Raw genomic sequence first — 23438 nt, 5'->3', positions numbered from 1 at the left:
TTATGCGAAGTTTTATTCTTTTCTTAGAAAAGAGTCTGAAGCAAAAAGGCCATCTTTATCAAAGATATGAACCATTTTACTATTTGAGATAATGTTATGTTCTAGATAAGCTCTGAGTAAGGATATAAATACATTCTCCTTAATGCTCAAGTAATCTTGGTTCATTCCATACACACCCACTGATTAAGTCTAAGTTTTCTGCTTTTATATTTTTATTTATTTATTTTTAAATTTTATTTATTTATTTGAGAGAGGAAGAATGAGAGAGAGGGAGCATGAGAAGGAGGAGGGTCAGAGGGAGAAGCAGACTCCCCAGGGAGCAGGGAGCCCGACATGGGACTCGATCCCGGGACTCCAGGATCATGACCTGAGCTGAAAGCAGTCACCCAACCAACTTTGCCACCAGGCAACCCCAGTTTTCTGCTTTTAAAGAAATCTGGTGACTGTTTAAACAATAATCTGACAACATTATTTCCTTTATTAAAATAATCCCTAGACACCTGATGTTTTCAAAGTCAAGTCCAAACTGACTAGATCGATACACAAAATCTTTCTCAATACAGCTCTAGTTTATCTCATCCCCTCTCATCCATCTACTCCCACATATCCTAAAAGCAGAAAGTATTTCTGCAGTCTATTTCCTCAATAAGTCCTTTACTTGCTCCATTCACTGTGGATTTCTCCTTCATGCTTACGGATCCAGTTCAAAGGTCACCCCCTTGTATTGACATCATTTACTTTCTACTTTTATTACACCACTAATTACGTTGGTCCCTCATCACCTGTCACCTGGGTAACAGTACTTAAATAGTTCCGCCATCTTCTCTTTTGCTCACATTCTAATCCATCCTTTGGGCAACTGGTGAAGAAATCTGTTGCTGCTCCTCCTCTGACTAAAAGCCTTCAATACTAATATGCCAAAGTCAAAAAAAACAAGATTAAAAACTTGTTTACATGGACAATAAGGTCTTCTAGAATCCGGATCCAACTCAATGATCTCATTTCATCTCCTGTGACAGGCCCCCGACCCTGCCTCTGCCATGCTGATCAAAAGTTCTCAAATGTTTCTCTTCTCGGTGCTGCTGCACATGTCATTTTCTTTGCCTAAAATGTCCTTACCTGTCCTGTCCTAATGATTCCTGTCAAGTCCTAATTCATACCATAAATCAAACATCTTACAATGTTTTTAATTTTAATTTTAAAATCAAACATTTTTCACTGAGATAGGCACAATCTCTGCTCTCTAGAAGCTCTCTCCCTAATAAAACAAACTTGATTTTTAAAAAATTATAAAATTAAAAATGCTGTAACTAATGTACTGACAAGGTAAGATAGCACAGAAAAGGAAGTAACAAACAGAGATGGTTATGACATATTTCCTGAGGAAGGTGACTGTGAACCTGAGCTTTGGACAAGGACTATGTATTTCATAAAAAGAAAAAAAACATTTCAGAGGAAGTGGGTCATTCTGACACACGGAAGCATAAAACAGCACGACATTATAACAAACAGCTCTGCGTTGTTGGAAGGATGAAGTGAGCTAAAGAAGGGGCAGGTGATGTAGCTTAGAGTCCAGCAGACCTATATCATGAAGGGTACTATATATCCTATTATAAGAAGCTGTGACTTTATTCTTTAAAAGCAAAAGGGGGGTTAGAAACAGAAACACAGATCTCTCATTCAAGAGAGATCACTCTAATTAAGTGTAAGAAAGACTACAGAATAAATAAGATCAAAGAAAGGTAGGCCAATTAAAAGATTACATGAGTCAAGGCAAGAAATGGTGTTGGTTTGACTTGCGAGAACAACTGTGGGAGATGGAGAGAAGAGATACATAGCACAGATATTTAGGAGGTACATTCAACAGGATTTACTGACAGATTAGGCACAAGGGGAAAAAAAATCTAAGTAACTCCCAGGATTCTAGCTTATAAATTTGGTAGCAAGCTGGGGTTACTAGCCTAAGTAAGAAATACAGACACAGAAGTTTTCCATTTGTCTTTTGTTTTTGGTAAGAGTATTAGAGGCTGATTATGGAGAGAATGGAAACTGATAAATTTTTATGTTATGGACACACTGAGTGTGAGAACCTAAGCAATACCCAACACAGATGTCGAACACACAATTAGAGACATGCGTATAGACTTCAGTAGAGGTATTTATGCTTAAAGGAACACTTGAAAGTAGTGATATGCTAGCACATACACAGTAGCTGAAGCCCTGAAAAAGAACATGATCATCTAGGAGAAATTACAAAATAAGAAAAGAGCTGTGGGACAGAACTCTGGAAATGCTAACCTGTATGCAGGAGATAAACAGCCCATAAGAAGACTGAGATGGCATGGTCAGAATGGAAGAAGAACAAGACAGAATGGTGCTACAGTCACGAAAGAGTGTAATGAGAGCATAACAACGTGAAAGCATTCTCACTAAAGTATGAAGCAGAGATCAAGTCCAGGGGCAGAAAGGCTGACTAGAGACTAAGAAGACCTCCATTATGAAGTCCTGTGATGACTCCAACACAGTCCCAAGTACTTCAAATAGAGTTATCATATCTTGGCAGCACTCTATATGTGATTATGGACAATACATGGTATTATTTTGGAAAACCATTTTTGCTCATATTTAGGCTGTAATCTCAAATACAAGAACCAATGCTTTCATTGTTCTTGGCACACAGACCCAAACACCAAATATATGTTTACTGAGTAACATTTGCTGAGAATTTCAATATGAATATCTGATTACACATACTAGACCTTGAGTCCCTCAGAAGCCATGGCTGTTTCATTCACCAAGTTTCCCTAGGACCCTGCATAATGTCAGGAACAGATGGGACTTTGATAAATATTGACTGCAAAACTGGAATGGATGAACTATTAAAGGTTATTTCCTGAGGCAATTTTGTGAGATTTTATAATTTTATGACAATAAACATTTATGCATTTTGTCTTTTTTTTTTTTTTTAACATTAACAATAAAAAAATGGAACTTGAACATTCACCAAAATGTACTGTTTAAGAGTCAGGAAGAAATGCTTTATAGAAGTAACAAACCAATATACAAGGGAATTTTTAACAGTTTATAGTAGCTAGATCCACAGAGAAATGTCAGCAACTTCATTTTTTCTTCCAGCTTCTCTTTGAAAGACATGGGTTATTAGAGGAATGAAAGCAGCATGGTACTATTTGGATAGAAGACAGTCCAGGAGCAGGCTGATGCCATTTGGCTTAGTGGGAAAACTTTGTAAGATCTGGGTCTGGTAGAGTAGTAGCCAGGTTGGAAAAGGAGGTCATTACACCTTACCAACATATAAAACTGAAATTGGTAACAATGGATCAATAACAAGAATAGCACATTTGTAATCCAACAGGAGAAAATATAAAACCTATAAAGAAGCAATGTTAGCTAGCTATTAGAAATTTCATACTGTAAATTTTGTGACTTCTCATCTGATTAGGAAATACAATGGGGGATTTTATAACTGAGCTATCAAATGAACAATGCAAAACTACAGAGATGATATTCACCAACAGCATGTAAAGTATGCTGCAAAATTAATTTAATTTGCATTATAAACGTCTCTTGGGCTAGACTGCAATAAATGAGGAGAGCTGAGTAGAAGCCACTAGAAGTCTTGGATACAGGAGACCTCTGCCCATTTACTCATTGAAAGGTGGTAATGAGAAGGGAACAAAAATATTCCAAAGATGTAGAGCTCAGGGCAAGGATGATACAGTACTAGCAGAAGAATATTCAGTAACATTTCTTCCTAAAATTGGACACTCACAGATCTATTCCTTGTTCTATTATTTCTTTTTGTTGTTTTAGGACTTCAAATTGTTCTGGATTATCAGTGCCAGACATTTGCGTACTGTAGCTGCCTATTCCTGATGATGATGTTGACTCCAGGGAATTCAAACTTCCATATCTGTTTATTGTCTCAGGGTGTTTGATTTCACTTGTCTCTTGCTCTAACGGTTTTTCTTGACCTGTAAGTAGAAAGACTGATACAGTAAATTAATCTCTCAAATATGTAAAAGGTTAAAAAAAAACTGTCAAGGCAAGATATTTCAATGTTTCTTAGATAACTATGCAATACCTGGAAAATAATGAGTGCTATCAACATAATATTAAAACACACTGGAATTAGAATGTGTACAATGTACACTATTAAAAGTTCTTTTTGCAGTTACAGGGCTAAGTAGCCACTGGGTTTCTGCTCTCAGTTCATGTCTCATGAGAAATAATTTTCCCTCAAAAGACTCTTGACTGATGGAATACTAGGATAGCCCAGTAGCTATGAGCTTTTCTTCTAGCAAGGGTAAATGTCAAACATAGGTGAACAAGTCAATCTTAAACATCTTGGCTTGTGTAAGTTTTCTTCTATAATTATCTTTTTATAAAGCTGTATAAATATGCTCCCCTTTAACATATTATTCAAGTATTTCTAGGAAGATTTAGAAGAAAAAAGTTTGGATAACTAAGTTGGAAATTCCTCATTTTAAAACTAATATTTAACTCATACAGAATGCTTTCTTTATCAGCTAAATGAATAAAGAGGTCACAAAACTGGCCTAAAGCCAACTGGAACTATTCTCTTCAAAATACCATTCACTTGACATGACAAAGAATTAAAACTCAAAATATCACCTTACCAAGAGTTGTCTGAGAGTTGGGATTCACATACTGATCCTTACTCCATTCAACCATACACTTCAAAATTGACACTAAACATTCTAAACCTTTTTTCCTCAGGCTCAATTCCTACAAAATAATTCATAAAAAGAATAAAAACAAAAAGTTCTTTTAAGAAAACACACAGCTCTTCCTTGACCAAGTTTAATTTGAAAATGCTTTTAAAGTTCTTACCTGAACATTACTCATACCAAGTTCTTGACTGCCCCGTCCTTGAGCAATTTTTGATAGATCATTTACTAGTCTTTCAAATATATTCGCTGCATTTAAATCACAGTCATAGTTTACATAAATATCCACTACACTCTGAGCATCTGTAACAATATAATATATTACTTTTTAAAAAAGGCATCAAGTAAATAAGTATATTTTGGCCTTTAAATAGCTTTTTTTTTTTATTAAAGATTTTATTTATTTGTCAGACAAAGAGAAAGAGAGAGAACAAGCAGGGGGAGCGGCATATGGAGAGGGAGAAGCAGGCTCCCCACTGAGCAATGAGCCAGATGTAGGACTGAATCCCAGGACCCTGAGATCATGACCTGAAACTAAGGCAGACGCTTTACTGGGGAGCCACCCAGGCATCCCTTAAAAATCTCTTAGTAAGGAAAGATAATAAGGATAATTTCAAATACCTGCACAGATCCTTGTCAATGTCTGAATAACCATCCATTTGTGGTCAAAAGAACTGGTAGAAGTTTCCAAAATGTACAGGAAAATTTCTTTAAAGAACACCTGTGATTAGGGAAAAACCTCTGTTTAAAATATTATTTGTAATACATTTATGTGGTCACTTTTTAAATATCCCAAAGCTGTACAGCAGAGATTAGGACCCAGGCTCCTCTGGAGTTCAACTCCTTTTGAGTTCCATCTCTGAAACATCAGTACTAAGCTAACTTGGGTGTGTGACTCAAACTGAGCCCTCATAGTAGGAGTACTGAACTTCACATTGTTTTTTGTTTGCTATCACACAGCCACTACACAGGAAATCTGCAAAGTCCTCTGGTAAGAATTTCATGAACATATTTACAAAACCAATGTAATTCATACTTTACTTTTTAAACCCCCAAAGATCATAAATTTATTCATCAGTTACGTTTTTCTGACATTTTAACAGGTGCCTAATTTTCCTAAATTTAAATGTATCTAATGCACTAAGCCACACAATAAAAAACCCCATTTTTTAAAAGATTTTATTTATTTATTTGACAGAGAGAGACACGGCAAGAGAGGGAACAAAAGCAGGGGGAGTCAGAGAGGGAGAAGCAGGTTTCCCCGATGAGCAGGGATCTCAATGTGGGACTTGATCCCAGGACTCTGGGATCATGACCTGAGCTGAGGGCAGACACTTAACGAATGAGCCACCCAGGTGCCCCCAATAAAAATACCCTCTTACACTATGATATTTTTATAATTACTCACATAGTGGAAATCTCTACGATCTGAAATCAACAAACTATTTGCTACTATTCTTTACACTAAATGATGTCAAATAAAAAGGAGTTAACCCAATTAAGGAAATTATAACTTTACAGCTAAGAAAGAATTTCTACATTCAAATTTATTTTGGAAAAGTGACTGATTTAAGAAGGGATGACGCAAAAAGAAAACCAAAAGCCACACATTAAAATTTAGGGAGCTTATATGCTCCAGAAATGCATACTGATAACATGAGATGACTAATGTCTTTCTCCCTCCTAATTGGGTGAAGTACCCTTGAAATGTGCTTTTCTTTCACAAAATCCAACAAATTTCTATTACTTTCTTATTGTCAGCAGCATTTTCCACAAAAGCATAACTTTTTAAGAAGGCAGGGACCAGGTCTTTCTGTCTAAGCACTGTATCCACAGTGCATGGTGTACAGCAGCTGTTCAATAAATATTTATGATCACATTTCCTAAACACTGCCCCAAGGTACCCCTGCAGCCAACTCAGAGAGATGCATGACAATATCTGAGGGAAAATTCAGAAGAAATATACATCTGTTGAATACCTCACAAGACTGCTCAGTTTCAACATTAGATCATATTACATTCCTTTCAGTGACATTATTTTCACAAACCTGAGTTTTAATGATGGCTATGATAAGGGGCAGGGACTGCATTAAAGTCAATGAGGACTAAGAAATAACGGCAGCAGTGTCCAAGTGGATTCCAAGGTCTGAGGAGTTGGGCAGTGTCCAAGAGGCACGTACATTTCGGAAGTCTAGTAACTGTGACTACTTAAGAATGAAATAAAGACATCATTTTAAAAAATTTATCTGTATTATTTGTCTTCAAATGGAGACTACATTGTTAAGACAAATATTTGTTAAGCTGTTTAGACTTAACTACTTCATAAATGGAACTGTTGGGCACTTCTTTTAGCACAAGTACACTGTGAAAAGATTAGAAACTGTAAAGGTACCATTAATCAAGACACTTGCTGAGGCCAGAGAGCATGGGTGGCTGCAGTGCTCCTCTGCCCCTTGACTGAGGCTGGCGAGCACAAGCGCCTGTGGCATTCTCCTGCACCCAACCTAAACTCAGCAAACACAAAGATGAGGCACTCTGCCACAGCACTGCCGAAATCCACGGGCACTGCCTTTTTGAAGTCTGAAGGCAGCAAGGGTGCCCCTTCCCCCACATTCTCCAGCGGCCTTACTACAGCCAGTGATTGTGTGCAATCCACAGAGGAGATATCACTTGATTGCCTGGCCCTGGTGGCCAAGAGAGCTGGCATTCAGAGCAACATGGGACTGTAACAATCAGAAAGACTGCTCTTGGCATGCCACCATCCATAGGGCATTGCACAGACAGCGGACTGAGACACAACAGGTCTTCCTGTAAAAAAGCTCTATTTACTTAGCCTGGAAGCTTCAGCCTGAGAACAGGCTTCATGTCTCCTTCACCTCTAGTAGTGAAAAAGGTGCTCCCGGGACTAAACAGAAAGAAGCCATGTTTTGCGCCACCCCTGGCCTTGCTACAATTTGACCGGGCTTCCGACAAAGGAGCTTATGCATTTCCCTGGGATCAGGATTTTTGTCACTGTCACACAAGGGACATCTCCAGATCTCCTAATCTGGAGAAAAGGACTGCATATATTTGCTATATTTGCATATTTAAAAGTAGCTGCCTGAGGGAGTGGCTTCCAAATAGCCTGAAACTAGGTGCTAAATGAGATTCCTCCCCAGGGATCATTGACAGGACAAGGCACATCCTCAACAACAGATGCATATCAAGCATAAATAAGGGGTCTGGATAATCACAAAGGTTCCAGGGACAGCCAAGAGCCAGGGCAAGTTTGAATGAGAAGGATCATCACCTGAACAAGGCCACTTCCTGAAAACAGAGAGGTACCTGTTTCACCCAATACACAGAAACAGAGAGTCAAGCAAAATGAGGAAACAGAGAAATAGATTTCAAACAAAAAAACAAGACAGAACCTCAGAAAAAGATCTTAATGATATGCAGGTAAGTGATCTACATGATAAAGAATTCAAAGTAATGGTCATAAGGATGCTCACAGAATGTGGTACAGGAATGGATGAGAACTTTAAGAAAGACAGAAAATGAAACAGCAAACAAGTCAAAGAGCTAAGGTACACAGTTAACTGAACTGAAAAATATACTCCTGGGATTCAACAGAGACTGAACCAAACAGGTAAGGACCAGTGATCTACCAATCAGGGAAGTAGTCCCAAAAGGAGAAGAGTGAGAGAAAGGGACAGAAGACTTATCTGAAGATTTAATGGCTAAAAATTTCCCTGAGAGAAAGAAACAGACATCTAGGTCCAGGAAGCCCAAAGAGTTACAAATGAGATGAATTCAGAGAGATGTATTCACATTACAATTACAATTACAATGTCAAAAGTTAAAGATACAGAGAAAAATCTTAAAGAAGCAAGAGAAAAACTACTTCCTTGTGTACAAGGAAAAACCTGTATCAAGAGATATCTGAGAAGAAACTGTGTGGCCAGAAGGGAGTGATATGAGATATTCAAAGTGGTGAAAGGAAAAAAAAAACTTCCAACCGATACTCTAACAAGCAAGGTTATCATCCAGATTTCAAGGAAGGACAGAGTTTTCCAGACAAGCAAAACCAAAGAAGTTCATTATAATTAAACTGTCTTTATAAGTAATAATAACAAGACTTCTTTCAGCTGAAAAGAAATGATACTAATAAACAAGAAAACATACAATAGTAAAAATCTCACAAGAAAGGCACATATAGTACAGGTAGTAAATTAATCACTTCTAAAGCTATGAATAAAGTTAAAAAAACAAAAGTAGTAAAATTAATTAAAACCACAATAATTTAGTTAAGGGTTACATAAAATAAAAAGATGTAAAAAGCAACATCAAAAACATAAAATGGGGAGGGAGTAAAAATGCATTTTAGGAGTGTGCTCAAATTTAAGTTGTGATCAACTTAACATAAACTGATATATACACAGGGGGATAAATCTGAACCTCACCATATCCACAAACCAAAAACTTGTAGTAAATATACAAAACAAAATGAGAAAGGAATCTAACCATAATGCTAAAAAAAAAAAAAAGTCATCAAACCACAATGCAAGAGAAAAAGAGAAAGGAATAAAACAGTCAGGAAAAAAATTAACAAACTGGCAGTTAAGTAATTACCTAATTACCCAATAATCACTTCAAATGTAAATGGACTAAATGCCCCAATCAAAAGATATATATAATGGCTGAATGAATGAAAAAACAAGACACATCTATATTACTTCCTACATGAGACTCATTTCAGACGTAAGAACACATACAGACTTCAAAGTAAAAGAATGGAAAAAATATTCCATGCAAAGGGAAGTGAAAAGAAAGTTATACTTGTGTCGGACAAAAAAGACTAAAACAAAGACAGTAATAAAAGATAAAGAGGGCAGTAAATAATGATAAAGGGGCCAGTCCAGCAAGAAGATAGAATACTTATATATGCGCCATACATAGAAGCACTGAAATATATAAGGCAAATACTAAAAGACCTAAAGGGAGAAACTGACAGCAGTACAGTAATAAATTTCAATCCTCCACTTATATGAATGGATAAATCATCCAGACAAAGTATCAGTAAGGAAACACTGGTCTTAAATAACCCATTAAACCAGATGGATTTAATAGATGTATAGGTTACCCTTGAAAAACATGGGTTTGAACTAAGCAGTCCAACTTATATGTGCATTTTTTTTCTTCAAGTTTTTTTTTTTTAAATTCCAATTAGCTAACATACAGTGTAAAATTAGTTTCAGGTGAAGAATTTAGTGATCCATCTCTTACCTACAACACCCAGTGCTCATCACTACTAGTGACCTCCTTCACCCATCACACATTTAACCCATCCCCCTCCAGTAACCCTCAGTTTGGTCTCTATAGTTTGTTCCTGGTTTGCCTCTCTTTCTCTCTTTTCTTTCCCATATGTTCATCTATTTTGTTTCTTAAATTCCACATATGAGGGGCGCCTGGGTGGCTCAGTGGGTTAAGCTGCTGCCTTTGGCTCAGGTCATGATCTCAGGGTCCTGGGATCGAGTCCCACATCGGGCTCTCTGCTCAGCAGGGAGCCTGCTTCCCTCTCTCTCTCTCTGCCTGCCTATCTACTTGTGATCTCTCTCTGTCAAATAAATAAAAATCTTTAAAAAAAAAAAATTCCACATATGAGCGAAATCATATAGTATTTGTCTTTCTCTAACTTACTTTGCTTAGTATAATACTCTCTAGCCCCATCTTATGTGGATTTCTTTTGATAAATACAGTACAGCACTGTAAAGATATTTTCTCTTATGATTTTCTTAATGTTTTTTCTCTAGCTTACTTTATTGTAACGCAGTATATCATACATACAATATACAAAATATATGTTGGTCGACTGTTATCAGTAAAGGCTTCCAGTCAATAGTAGGCTATTAGTAGTTACGTTCTGGACGAATCAAATAGTTAACATGAATTTACAACTATGCAGGAGGTCAGTGTCTTGAACACTGTATCATTCAAGTGTTAACAGCATGCAGAACCCCAAAACAGAATGTATATCCTTCTTAAATGCACATGGAACACTCTCCAGGACAGATCAATCGCATTTTAGACCACAAAACAAGTCTCACTAAATTCAAGAAGACTGAAATCATATCAAACACCTTTTTCAAACACAATGGTTTAAAATTAGAATTTACAAGAAGAAAAACTGAGAAACTACAAATAAGTGGAGATTAAACAACACATTACTGAACAACTGAGGCATAGGAGAAATAAAAAAACTACCTTGAAATGAATGAAAACAAATACAACATACCAAAATCTGTAGGATGCAGCAAAAATGGTCTTAAGAGGGGAATCATTGCAATACAAGCCTACTTCCAGAAATAAGAGAAATCTCATATGAACAACTTACTTTCCACCTAAAGGAATTTAAAAAAGAATACATGGAACCTAAACTAAGGAAGGAAATAATAAAGATCAGAGTGGAAATAAATGAAAGAGAGACTAAAAAGACAACAGAAAAGATAAAAAAACAAAGAGCAGATTCTCTGGAAAGACACACACATTGACAAACCCTCAGGCTGCTTCACCAAGAAAAAAGAGACAGGGCTCAAACAAAATCAGAAATGAAATAGAAGATTAAAGCTGATTTCACAGATATAAAAGGATGACAAAAGACTACTATGAACAATTATATACCAACAAATGGAACACCTAGAAGAAATGGATGAATTCCTAGAAACATACAATTTTCCAAGAATGAATCAGGAAGAAAGAGAAAATCTGAATAGACCAATTACTGGTAAGGAGATTCAATCAGTCTCTTCAATCACTGGTATCGGGCAAACCGGACAGCTATACGTGAAATGAAACTGAACCACTATCTTATACCACATACAAAAATTAATTCAAAATGGATTAAAGACTTGTCTGTAAGACCTTTAACCCTTAAACTCATAGAAAAAAATATAGGTGGTAAACTTGTTATTATCTGTCTTAGTGATGTCTATTTGGATCTGATTCCAAAGGCAAGGGAAACAAAATCATTAGTAAACAAATGAGACTACATCAAACTAAACAGCTTCTGCACAGCAAAGGAAACCATTAATGAAATGAAAAGGCAATCTACTAAATACAAGATATCTGCGAATCATATATTTAATAAAGATTAATATCTAAAATATATAAAGAACTTATACAATTCAATAGCAAAACAAAACAAAACAAAAAATTGATTAAAAAATAGGCAGAGGATATGAACAGACATTTTTCTAAAGGAGACAAATACAGATGGCCAATAGGTCTGTGAAAAGGTGCTGAAAATCACTATTCATCAAGGAAATGCAAATCAAAGCCACAATGAGATATCACATTACACTTGTCAGGATGGCTATTACCAAAAAGATAAGAAATAACAAGTGCTGATGAGGATGTAGAGAAAAGGGAACTCTTGTGCACCACTGGTGGGGATATAAACTGATACAGCCACTATGAAAAACAGTATGGAGGTTCCTCAAAAAAAATTAAAAACAGAGTTACTATATAATCCAGCCATACCACTAATGGGTATCTATACAATGAAATGAAAACACTAATTTGAAGAGATACATGATGCCTATGTTTACTGCAGCATTATTTACAATAGACAATATATGGAAACAGCCTCAGTGTCTATGAGTGGAACAAGAAGATATGATATATATGTACAATAGAATACTACTCAGCCACAGAAAAGAATTAAAATCTTATCATCTGCAACAACATGGATGAAACTTTCCAGTATTATGCTAAGCGTAAAGGCAGAAAAAGACAAATACTGCCATGACTTCACTTACATTTGGAGTCTTAAAAACAAAAAAGAAACAAAGCTCTGACTCACAGAGAACAGGCTGGTGGCTGACAAAGGGGTGAGGATGTGGAGGTTCTAAATGGCTGCAGGGGATTAAGAGGTATAAACTCCCAGTTATGAAATAAGTCACGGGATGTAATACACAGCGTGGGGAATATAATTAATAATCTTGTATTAACTTTGTGAGATAGCAGATGGTAACTACATTTATTGCACTGATCATCCTATAATGTACACGAATGTTGAATCCTTACGTTGTACACCTGACACTAATACTGTTAATATCAGTTATACTAAACAAATAAAAATGAAAGTTTAGAACGCTCCAAATTGTGGACTAAATAAAACTCCTAGATTTGGAGAAAGAGGAAAATAAAAACTTTACCTACTTTGAGTTATCAAATTGTACTAGTAAGCAACAGCCTACAACTGTAATTTAAGACATGCCCATCAACAGGGGCTCTAAAAAAACCCCAAACTTTTAAAGATTTATAGAGCACCTAAAATGTAGTATGTGTAGAATAAGAGTATCAAAGACACTCTGCAAATATTTTCTTGAAAAGTTGTGCATTAACAATTTTCTGATGCAGACATGTAAGTTAATGTCTATGGAAAAATAACATTATCGAAACTCTGAACTGAATACTCATAAAATGAATACTCGTGTAATAACAATCTCAACACTGCTTTGCAAATTTAGATTTTTGTATGTCGGCTTTGCTTTCTACAACTAGAACACAGCTTATCTTCCATTTGAGTATGTGTAGTATTTTTCAATAATACTGTTTGATCCTCATGCTTTCCATAAGGGACAAAGGAGAGTGAAATAAAACTTATTTCTTTAAACACACAGAGCAATATTACAACAATTTTGTAATGAGAATCTACCACGTGAGGACAAACAAAATTTCTTACCAATATTTCCTTTAAATTTCTTACCAGTATTTCCTTTAAATTTGTGCTTCTAAAAGTTTTATACATCAAATTTAATCTACAAAATAATAATCCCAATTTATATTATTTTTGTGATATCTGGTTCCCTAGGAATTTATATTTCACAGTCTACTAAAACGTACTTAAAGACGTGTCTCAGTGTTCAGAAGTCTCTAACTAAATGAATGTAGTCTTCTAAAATTATCTAATGGCAATTTAAATGCTTCATCATCACATGAAAGATTTTTGGGTTAGTAAGGAAGCAAAAGGTCCAAAAGTTTTTTAAAAATCTCTTTTAATTGTAATGCCTGAAGATAATGGGAAGAACTATCAAAAAATAGCAACTGTTCCTAGTTAAATGTCTCCCATTATTTTGAAAGACATAAGACAAATTAAAATTTGATAATATATATGTCCCAGAAATTGTTTCCTGTTCAAAATTTGGCCCCATTTATGAAACTTTAACTTAAAATACTAAGGCCTTATTCTTATTCCCATAATATTCCATGTGAATTTTAATAGATATTGTAGAACATTAGTAATATAGTAAGATTGTTCCACCCACCTCAAATCTCTGGGAAATGATAATTTATCATTTGCACATTTGAAAAATAATACAAAGCAAAAATTAAAATTTCAAACTCCTAAAACAAAACACTAAAAATATAATCCTTCTTAATAGCCTCTTTAAAGTGCCCAAAACTTAGATGGCTTAAAACCATGTAGATAAAGTATATATTTAAAGCTTTCTTTTAAGATAACCAAATTCACTACTATATACAATGTAAACAATGGCAAAATTACTGTGAGGACTGAACACAAGACATCTAGAATCATTCATTCAACCAGTATAAATTCCTTGAAGGCAGGGCTGTGTCTAATCTGATTTTGTATTCTTACTGTTTACCCAGTGCTTAATATTTCATAAGCACATGCTAGTTGAATGAGTAAATGAAAAAGAAGCACAGCTGACCCCTGAACAATGGGAAGGTTTAGTGCACTGACCCTTGTGCAGTTAAAAATCCACATGTAACTTTGGTTCTCCAAAAACTTAACTACTACTGTTGACTACAAGACTACTGACAACATAAAACATTCAACTAACACATATTTTGTACATTATATGTATTATATGCTGAATTGTATTATATTCTGTATTCTATTATATGCTGTATTACACTCCGTATTACAATCAAGTAAACTAAAGAAAAAAAAAGAAAATCAGAAGGAATAAAAAACACACTTACAGTACCGTACCAATACTTATTAAAAAAAATCCACATATAAGTGGGCCTCCTCAGTTCAAAGCAGTATATTGGTTCAAGAGTCAGTTGTACATGAAAATTCATAAATATTATTTCACATTCTGAAAAATTTTCTAGGGAATGAATAATCTGATTTAAAACATGAAACAAATGAAATACCCAACAATGCAGAACATACCTCAATTTGCATCTTCAGATGCGTCTTGAAGTTTGACAACAAAGTGAGAAATATGGAAAGAGAAAGCTCAAAAACCTCTGGTACAGATGAGACTCCATTTTTTGAGAGTGCAACACACAGATACTGCTTAATTGCATTAATAAACATCTCATTTGTCCTGAAAACAGATCCTGCATTCTGCAGAATGGATAGAAGTAACTGCAATGAAAGAATCTTGGATCGTAACTCATGAGACCTAAAACGTAAAAAAGAAGGCACAGTATATGGACATATTTAGCATTATGGTAATAAATGGGTGTTCCAAAGATATTTCCTGGTACCACAAAATTTCACAAACTTTTAAATGGATAGGAACAGAACATTCTACACATAAAGCACAGTACATGAATGAACTTTGACACTAATAGTGGTAGTCCCACTTACATTCTCAAATACCACATAATCTCATAAACTTTTTATATGGAAAAGCAATCATTCATATATTTAAAATCAACCTACTGTTCCTTCGTACACAAAAAATAAAGATTTATTCCTTGTTCCTTTCTGTCACAAGCATATTTCACCTTTTAGAAATCATCATGAGTTTCCCAGATTATGTGCCATATTTAGTATAATAGTTCCACAGTATATAATATTTAATAGTTTAGTATATAATATACTTTTTTCCTAGGTATGCTACTCAAAAACCCTAAACAAAATTAAAAGTTTTGGTTATATGAAGAAGTTATAGGACTATTTCAAGCTTATTTTTTCAATAACCATTTAAAGTTCTTTTCTTTTTGAAATACAAAGAGGCTTTTAGAACATTTATATTTCTTAACAGTCTACACATTTATTCTAAATATTTTAATAATGAAAAGCAAAAAAACTCCTTTCAGCTTAAATTTTCACCTTTTTTTCTGATCAACATACTATGCCATATTCTGATCAATATCTAGCATTATAATTATCAGATTTCACACGTTATTTTTCTCCCATTAAAAGAGGCCTCTTAAGGCCAACAGACCAAGAACCCATGCAACTTTTCAAATACAGAACACACTTAACATGTTCTAGCAGCTAATTACCTTATTCTTCCCAAATGCTGTATCATTGGTGTCACATTCACACCACAGATAACAAACTTAATTGTTCCTGATTTCTCCCTTAAAAATTTTATGGTTTTAAGGATCAAGTATTTCAAGAACCTAAGAAACTCTAAGAAATATTTAATTTCATGTAAAAGAGAATCACAAAAATATTACCATCTTTGAAATAAAACCGAAACCAGTAATATCATTACTTGCTACATATCAACTTTCCAAGATGGCTATGTGCAGCAAATATAGTATTACCTCCCCTCCACCAAAAAAGCTTAAATCAAGTTAGAAACAATGTGAGGTTAGGTTATGAAGAGCCCACGAAAATATGGTATGGTCCCTTCATGCTGAAGCCTTCCAGAGCTTTTATATTATGACTACTTCCTAGTCTAGCTAATTTATTATCTTTTCTGCTCAATTTCAGTAGTTCTTGAAACCTGTAGCTTACTATTATCTAACATATAAATTTTTGTTGTGTTGTGGGTTTTTTTGGTATCCCCAGATCTAACAAAATGTCTTGTACACAGTATGTGCTCAATAACTCATGGATTTATTCATACACCCAACTAAACATTTATTAAGTACCTACTATCCATAAGGCATTCATTAATGAAGAAATGATCAAATGATTATCTTATGACACAATGAAGTACACTTTTATAGGCAAAAGAAGCTAGAAATTTCAGGTCTACAGATTTTCACAAAGTAGTTTCAAAGTATGATTCAAGCTTAACAAACACTTCCTGGAACATCATCTTAGCAAGATCACAAAACATCAAGAGAAGCAAGGCAAAAAAGAAAATTATATAATTACAAGTCATTAATTTTGGGGAAAAAAATCATTCAAGATAGGAAACCATAAATTCTCTTCTGGAAAATGAACAGTTTCTAGGGGTAGAAAATTTGATATCTTCTGTATTCAATTCTAATGTTTAATGTTCCTGATGACCAAAAAGATCTTTTTTATGTTCAAACAAAATTTCTAAATATTTGGTTTAAGTCCACTGAGTAGGAGCATAATTTACATTATTTCTCTTAAGAATCCTTTGTAATATTAAAAATTGCAGCTTTCCAAAACTAGATTACTCTTTATTTATATAGTGCTAAAGGAATGCTCCCCGCCATAAAGTACTCCTTAAAATCATGTATTTTGTTTTCTTTTCATTTTGGGCACTTTAAGGAATTCTCCTTTTTCTGCTTATTTGTATTTTTCCAAATCACACTTTTTAACAGTTGATATGGAAAAGTAAGTATCTGAGACTTTAAAGATTAATAACATTTTTAAATCATGGCAAAGATGGCAATTAGCAATAATACTAAATTCTTAAGTTACTTCCTCCTCAAAGTAAGTCTTCCAACAATTTGGAATGAGATGGTTATTTTTCCTGTTATAGTGAGAATAAGAAATTGAAAAAATTCTGAATATATTCTTATAACATACATAGGGTATAATCAACTTTAAAATGCAACCTGAACAACCTTAATGCTTTTTCCATGGAGTTTACATTCTCAAAATACAGAAAAATCAATGTTTTATTTCTGACTCTCAGGATTTGGGCCTAAAAAGATTTTAGAATTTTGGGTTTTAGGGCTTAAAAGATATTTCTCACTGAATCAGTACAATGTGACAAAATAAAACTGTAGAAAATACAACAAATGTGGTTTCCCAAAACTTACAAAGTTTTTCTTTTTCCCCAAACTTACAAAGTTTTTATTTTAACAGTCTCTAGTCTTTCTTTTTAGGTGACATTTAGAAACCAAAATGCTCTAGAGTTTCTAAAAAATGAAGTAGTGTTGCTTACATTTTCCCCCATTTCAATATCCTTTTTACAAAGCTACTCAGGCCAGGCTGCCTTCAAGATTTCTTTCTCCAGAAAGTTCTCCTAAAATTGTCGTGCTGCATTACATCATGCTCCAACATTAGCGAGGCATGGTTCTCTAATAGTGCCCAAGCTCAGTCTCAAGCAAAAATTAGTTATATTTGACTCATATGAAATGAAAGGTATTTGGTGATTTCTGACAAAAAATGGCACCTTCCTACAGTTTAAACTAATATATTTGACAGGAATCAGCCAAGTGACTCCCATCTCAAAGTGCTTCCTGTTTCCCACAGAGAAAGGTATCAAATTAGAGCATTTTTCAGACCATAATAAATCTGTAGTATCTTTCATTACGAATTTTAAAATTTATTTCTCTTAGGTTTTATTTCCTTTCAACTGGTAGCTTTCAGAAACCTAGCACGAGGCTAAATGTAACAGGGCTACACTAACTCCACAGTTACTTGTAATACTGAAATAAGAATTCTTTCAATTGTTCAATCAGGAACATTTCTCTAATGCTATTGGTATGCTTTGGGAAACAGTGTAAGATTTAGCAATTTTCAAACTCACTGTTTTTCAAATACATTTTTTAAAAAGCAAAATAACCCTAAAATGTATTTTTGAGAGTTCTATGGGACAAGAATAACAAAAAACTCCAAAGACTATCTAACAGTAAGTTTCAATCTTAAAAAATTGTATTTGTCAAGGAGAATAGCTAATGACTTACTTTGGATCTGGTGGTCCATCTGACAGTGGTTTCATGGACAGTTTACACAATGACCTGAATACTAGAAAGGCATCCTTTTGTAAAATGTGGGAAAACTTAGCACCAGGTGAAGGTCCTGAAGAATTTCCAGATTCCTAAACAAGTTAACATACCATGTAAATAGAGAAATTTGCCAATGTAAAACATTTCAGCCTTCCATATATTTTATTCAATTCTGTAATATATGGAGGGGGTTCTGCTAGAGGGGAAACCTGATGAGGAATTTGCCACACTGTTTCTCTTTAAAATAACATACCACCCTCCTCCCCAGCAGTAAATACCTTTAAAAAATAAATCCTTATTTTTTAAACAAAGATTTTTATTTATTTAACAGAGGGAGAGAGAGAGCATAAGTTGGGGGGGGGGGTTGCAAAGGGAGAGGGAGAAGCAGACTCCCCGCTAAGCAGGGCACTGATACAGGGCTTAGTCCCAGGACCCCAGGATCATGATCTGAGCTGAAGGCAGATGCTCAACTGACTGAGCCACCCAGGCACCCGAAAAAAATGAATTCTTTGAAAATACTCTCTTAGCCACCAAAAAACTCTTGAATTTTATCCAGTTCATACCATTACTAACAAAATCTAGCACATCATGCCCTGACAAGGTATCTCATCCCTGGCCTAAACCATGATTTCCATTACCTGCCATTGGTTGTTTTATGTTTTTGTTCTATTTTGATGTTTTATCTCCTCTGCATAGACAGACATAAAACAACAGAAACTGTCAAAGCAATGTTTCAAAGTTGTTAACCGATGAAGGTCAATAAAGCCAAGAAAGCTGAATCTTATACACAGGGCATTGATTTACTGTAAGACTTCCTTATCTAAAATAAGAACACACTAAATACAGGGTAGGGAAGATGAGGAGAACCTATCACTACCATAGTATAGATTTCATTGTAGCCCTGAATGAGAGTAAGATGAGGTTGCCTAAATGTCTAAAGGTTCTTTCTCATCCAATGATACTAGAACTGTCCTATGAATATATGATAAAAATGCTCTTTTTAAATGCAATTTCAATAGGGGGGAGCATAGAGAAGATGTGAACAATACCAAACAGCTTAGAGTTGTAAATTTAACTATCAATATATTTAGGGAACAAACTGCTTTGATTTATATCAATAAGAAAAAGCCAAGTTTTTATTTTCCCAAATTATAATCAGCCAGCATTATCAACTACATATATTCACCATAAGGTGCTGGTAGCCTATACATCTGAAAGATTAACAGGATACCCCCCTGCCCCCCACTGATACCTGAGTATCACTGGAAGAGACAGATAATCTGTCATCAGGTAAAGACGGTGTATATGCAACAGAAATTGGTGTTCCTGGAATTCCATTTGCTTGAATATTTTCACTGTCGCTACCATCCTCTATAGTTCCAATGTTGCCATCTGCACTTGCATTTATAGTAGTTCTTTCTCCCATATCTAAAACGGTAAGAATAAAAAAACATGCAAATGCATCTGACTTAACTGAAGTGTACTGAAAAAGCAGAGTATTTAAAACTCAACAGTGGCAAAAAAGCAATGTGAAATAGTATGTATTGGCACCATCTAAAGGTTAGCATACTTAGTAGTAAGTATGCATTTGGAATACATCCAAATATAAACCTTAAGTAGCTCTAGCTAGGAAACACACTCAGCTGATCAAAGGCTAACTGGTATGTGCCAAAACAGGAGCTTACTTTCGGTCTCCATTATCATTAACTAAACTTTGTTCTAATGAATGCTAATGCCTTAAGATGTTAACAGAGATTCTTCAAAAAAATATTCTATTACCAAGCAGTTAGAGATATGCTGGGAAATAGCTTTCTTCATTATAGTCTTTATAACATGCTCTCTACAGGAAATACATAATATGCAGTGTTTCCAAAACTATTTTACCATGAGCCCCTCCTTCCTCTTTTTAGAATACCTATTAATAACCCTAATAACATATCCTTTAGAACATACACATGGAAGAAATGGCTACAACACTGAATATTTTTCAGCATGTCACTCTGAGTAATCATACTTTTAATTAATATGAACAGAAATAAATGACTGTCAGTAAAACAAAGAGATAATGCAAATAATATCCAGTTTCATAACTAGTCTAGGTATAATGTGTGTTATTTTAAAAAAGAAACACTAAGTATCTGTGGCCATAACTCAGCCATCTGGCAGAAAATTGCTCATTTCATGCTACCAATTAAAAGAGAACTATAAGCAAGGGAAACATACTATACTATATGGAGCAAATTTTGGAATATGAAAGACCTATGTATCAATCATGTCTCCCAATTTAACTGGATAACTTATTTCATCTTTCTTTGACTCAGTTTCTTCATCAGCAACAAAGATAATAATGTTTGTGAGGAATCACCAAAACACAAATACCCTACATACACACGATTCATAAAGAACACAAGTGATTCTCAATCAGTGGTAGCTATTATTTTGTTGATAACTGATAACATGTGCCCAATTTTTGACTAATTCAGTAATGAAAAAAGTGTATCTGGTGTCCCAACTCTGAAGCTGCTTTCTGCTCTCCAAATTAGAACACCCTGGATAGATTAAACTGGATGATTTCGAAGCATGTTTTACAATTAACAACTGGTACATGAAAAAGATACTCATTGATAAAATTTACTTGGGAAACTCTGCATTACATAAAACAGTTTTCCTAGTGGCCCTTTCGGAGCTTTAACATGCTAATACTAGATGTGCTTAATGCTGTTACACCTTTCAATATATATATGTATGTATTAATGTGCTATGGCTTTAAAAAGACATATTATTTATTACACATATCTTACATATATAAAAATGTTTACTATGCAGAGAATTCTCTGGAAGAAGTCATAAAAAATTTAATAATGATTATCAGAAATTGATAATTATCCCTGAAAGCACTTATTCCATTTTCTGTCAACACCCAATTATATCACCTCCCTCTGCCCCTCCTTCACTTTCCCTTAACAAACAAATTACCTACTTAGCTAAGAAGTAGGTTAAGTAACATACGCTACTTCAGTTTCCCTTGTCCCACAAGGGAAGTTCCTTGACATCAACAATAATCTTTCTCTTTCCTCTCATTTTAGAGGGAAAAAATACTCCTTTGTACTTCTCAAGTGAAGTATCATTCACCCTCAAACCAATCTCTTCTTGCATTCATTAGTACATTCCCCCCACTCAGTTTTTTCTTGCAACACTGCATTTTTGATCTCATGTATACAACTGAATCCTCTCCAATACTCAATAAACATATTCAAATCTTTTCAGTGAAAAAAAAAAAAAATTCCTTCAATTCTTGCTACACCTCTGCTACTGTCCATTTTTCTCATTTTTTCACATTTCCGAGAGGAATAATCAATATTCATTGATGATACTTTCCTTCCTTCCTTCCTAGGAAATTTCTCAGAAGAACTAAAACATTCTTCACTTTACTGCTTCCTACAAGTTAACTTAAAATCTCTCAATTTTCTCATTGTAAAAGAGGGAATAGTAATAGCACCTAAATATCCCAGTGCTGGGGGAGAATTAAGTGAATAAATATCAGTAAAGCACATAAAATCATTTGGGATACACAGAAAGTACTTTAAACAGAGTTAGATATTATTATTCTCTATGTCTTCTCCTCTAATTCTCCCTCTAATTATCTCCTAAATATAAGTGCAGACTTCTGTTTTCAAAGTGGTAATTGAGTCCACTAAAAATTAACTTCTCAAAAAAAAAAAAAAAAAAAAATAAAAATAAAAAAAAATAAAAATTAACTTCTCTTTTGATGAATCCCATTGAAATTACTAGGAAAAATATAACCAAGAGACAAATGTAATGTTTGTAACATTATTGCTATATTTCACCAGTAAGTTTGATAATTGCTGGTCTGGTATTTTTCACCGGTATGAAAAAATGCAAGTTAATCCTGACTTAAAAAAGAAAAGTAAAATTACAACCAGGCACACACACACTCATATACTTAATTTGATAGAGTATCCTCCAAAAAACAATGGCAATTATCAAATTTACTGGTAAAATACAGCAGTAATGTTAAAAACAAAATGAGGTTCCTTGCCATCATTAACATGATTCAGTATTTTCTAGAAAATAGAATACTGTAAAATTAGATTCTGTAAAATTAAAATTCTAAAAATTAGAATACTGTAAATTAAGAAACAAAGACAAAATACATTCTTCACCTAAAAAAACTCAAGATAATCAAAAAAGTTTTAGAAACAATACACATTTAGAAGGTGAATAAGTAGATAAATATGGAAAACTAAGGCTTTTTCTATATTCCAATTAAATTAGGAAGTGGGAGCCTTTTGTGGACATTGCTGAAGTGCCAGCGACCAAAATAAAGTTCAATCCCTTTGTGACTCCTGACTGGATCAAGAACAGTAAAAGCCATTTCAGTGCACCTTCTCACATTTACAGGAAGATTATGTCTTCCCTCCCTTCCAAAAAGCTGAGACAGAAGTACAACGTTCAATCCATGCCCATTCAAAAGGATGATGAAGTACAATTTTTGTGAGGACATCACAAAGGTCAGCATATTGGCAAAGCAGTCCAAGTTTACAGGATGAAATACATCATCTACACTGAATGAGTTCCGTGAGAGCAAGTGAATGGTACAACTGTCCATGTGGGCATTCACCCTAATAATGTGGTTAGCACTAGACTAAAACTGGACAGAGATGACAAAAAGATCCTTGAGTGTAAAGCCAAATCTCACCAACTAGGTAAGGAAAAAGGGCAAATATAGAGCAGAAACAACTGAGAAGATGCAGGAATAAAGTAATCTTACATACAAACTTAGAATTTTTTTAAAAAGTAAATTAGGAAAAAAAAGTAAACTAGAAAACGACTCATCCAAAATACTAGCAAACT

General features: G+C 34.5%; 1 protein-coding gene and 1 pseudogene across 1 annotated transcript in view; one reads left to right on the top strand and one right to left on the bottom strand.

The window, feature by feature from the left end:
• ARFGEF1 (ADP ribosylation factor guanine nucleotide exchange factor 1) overlaps nt 1-23438 on the bottom strand; it is a 143284-nt gene that overhangs the window by 51433 nt on the left and 68413 nt on the right. Inside the window, exons 8-14 of the mRNA XM_046012981.1 lie at nt 19816-19991; nt 18522-18655; nt 14896-15130; nt 5331-5430; nt 4873-5012; nt 4659-4767; nt 3791-3992 (exon numbers count right to left, since the gene is read on the bottom strand). Coding sequence (XP_045868937.1) covers nt 3791-3992; nt 4659-4767; nt 4873-5012; nt 5331-5430; nt 14896-15130; nt 18522-18655; nt 19816-19991 — 1096 coding nt within the window. The remainder of the gene's footprint in view (nt 1-3790; nt 3993-4658; nt 4768-4872; nt 5013-5330; nt 5431-14895; nt 15131-18521; nt 18656-19815; nt 19992-23438) is intronic.
• On the top strand, nt 22558-23344 carry LOC123946366 (annotated as a pseudogene).

Source organism: Meles meles, chromosome 1 (genome assembly GCF_922984935.1).
Source record: "Meles meles chromosome 1, mMelMel3.1 paternal haplotype, whole genome shotgun sequence".
Taxonomy (NCBI): domain Eukaryota; kingdom Metazoa; phylum Chordata; class Mammalia; order Carnivora; family Mustelidae; genus Meles; species Meles meles.
This window is presented reverse-complemented; position numbering and strand designations above follow the sequence as displayed.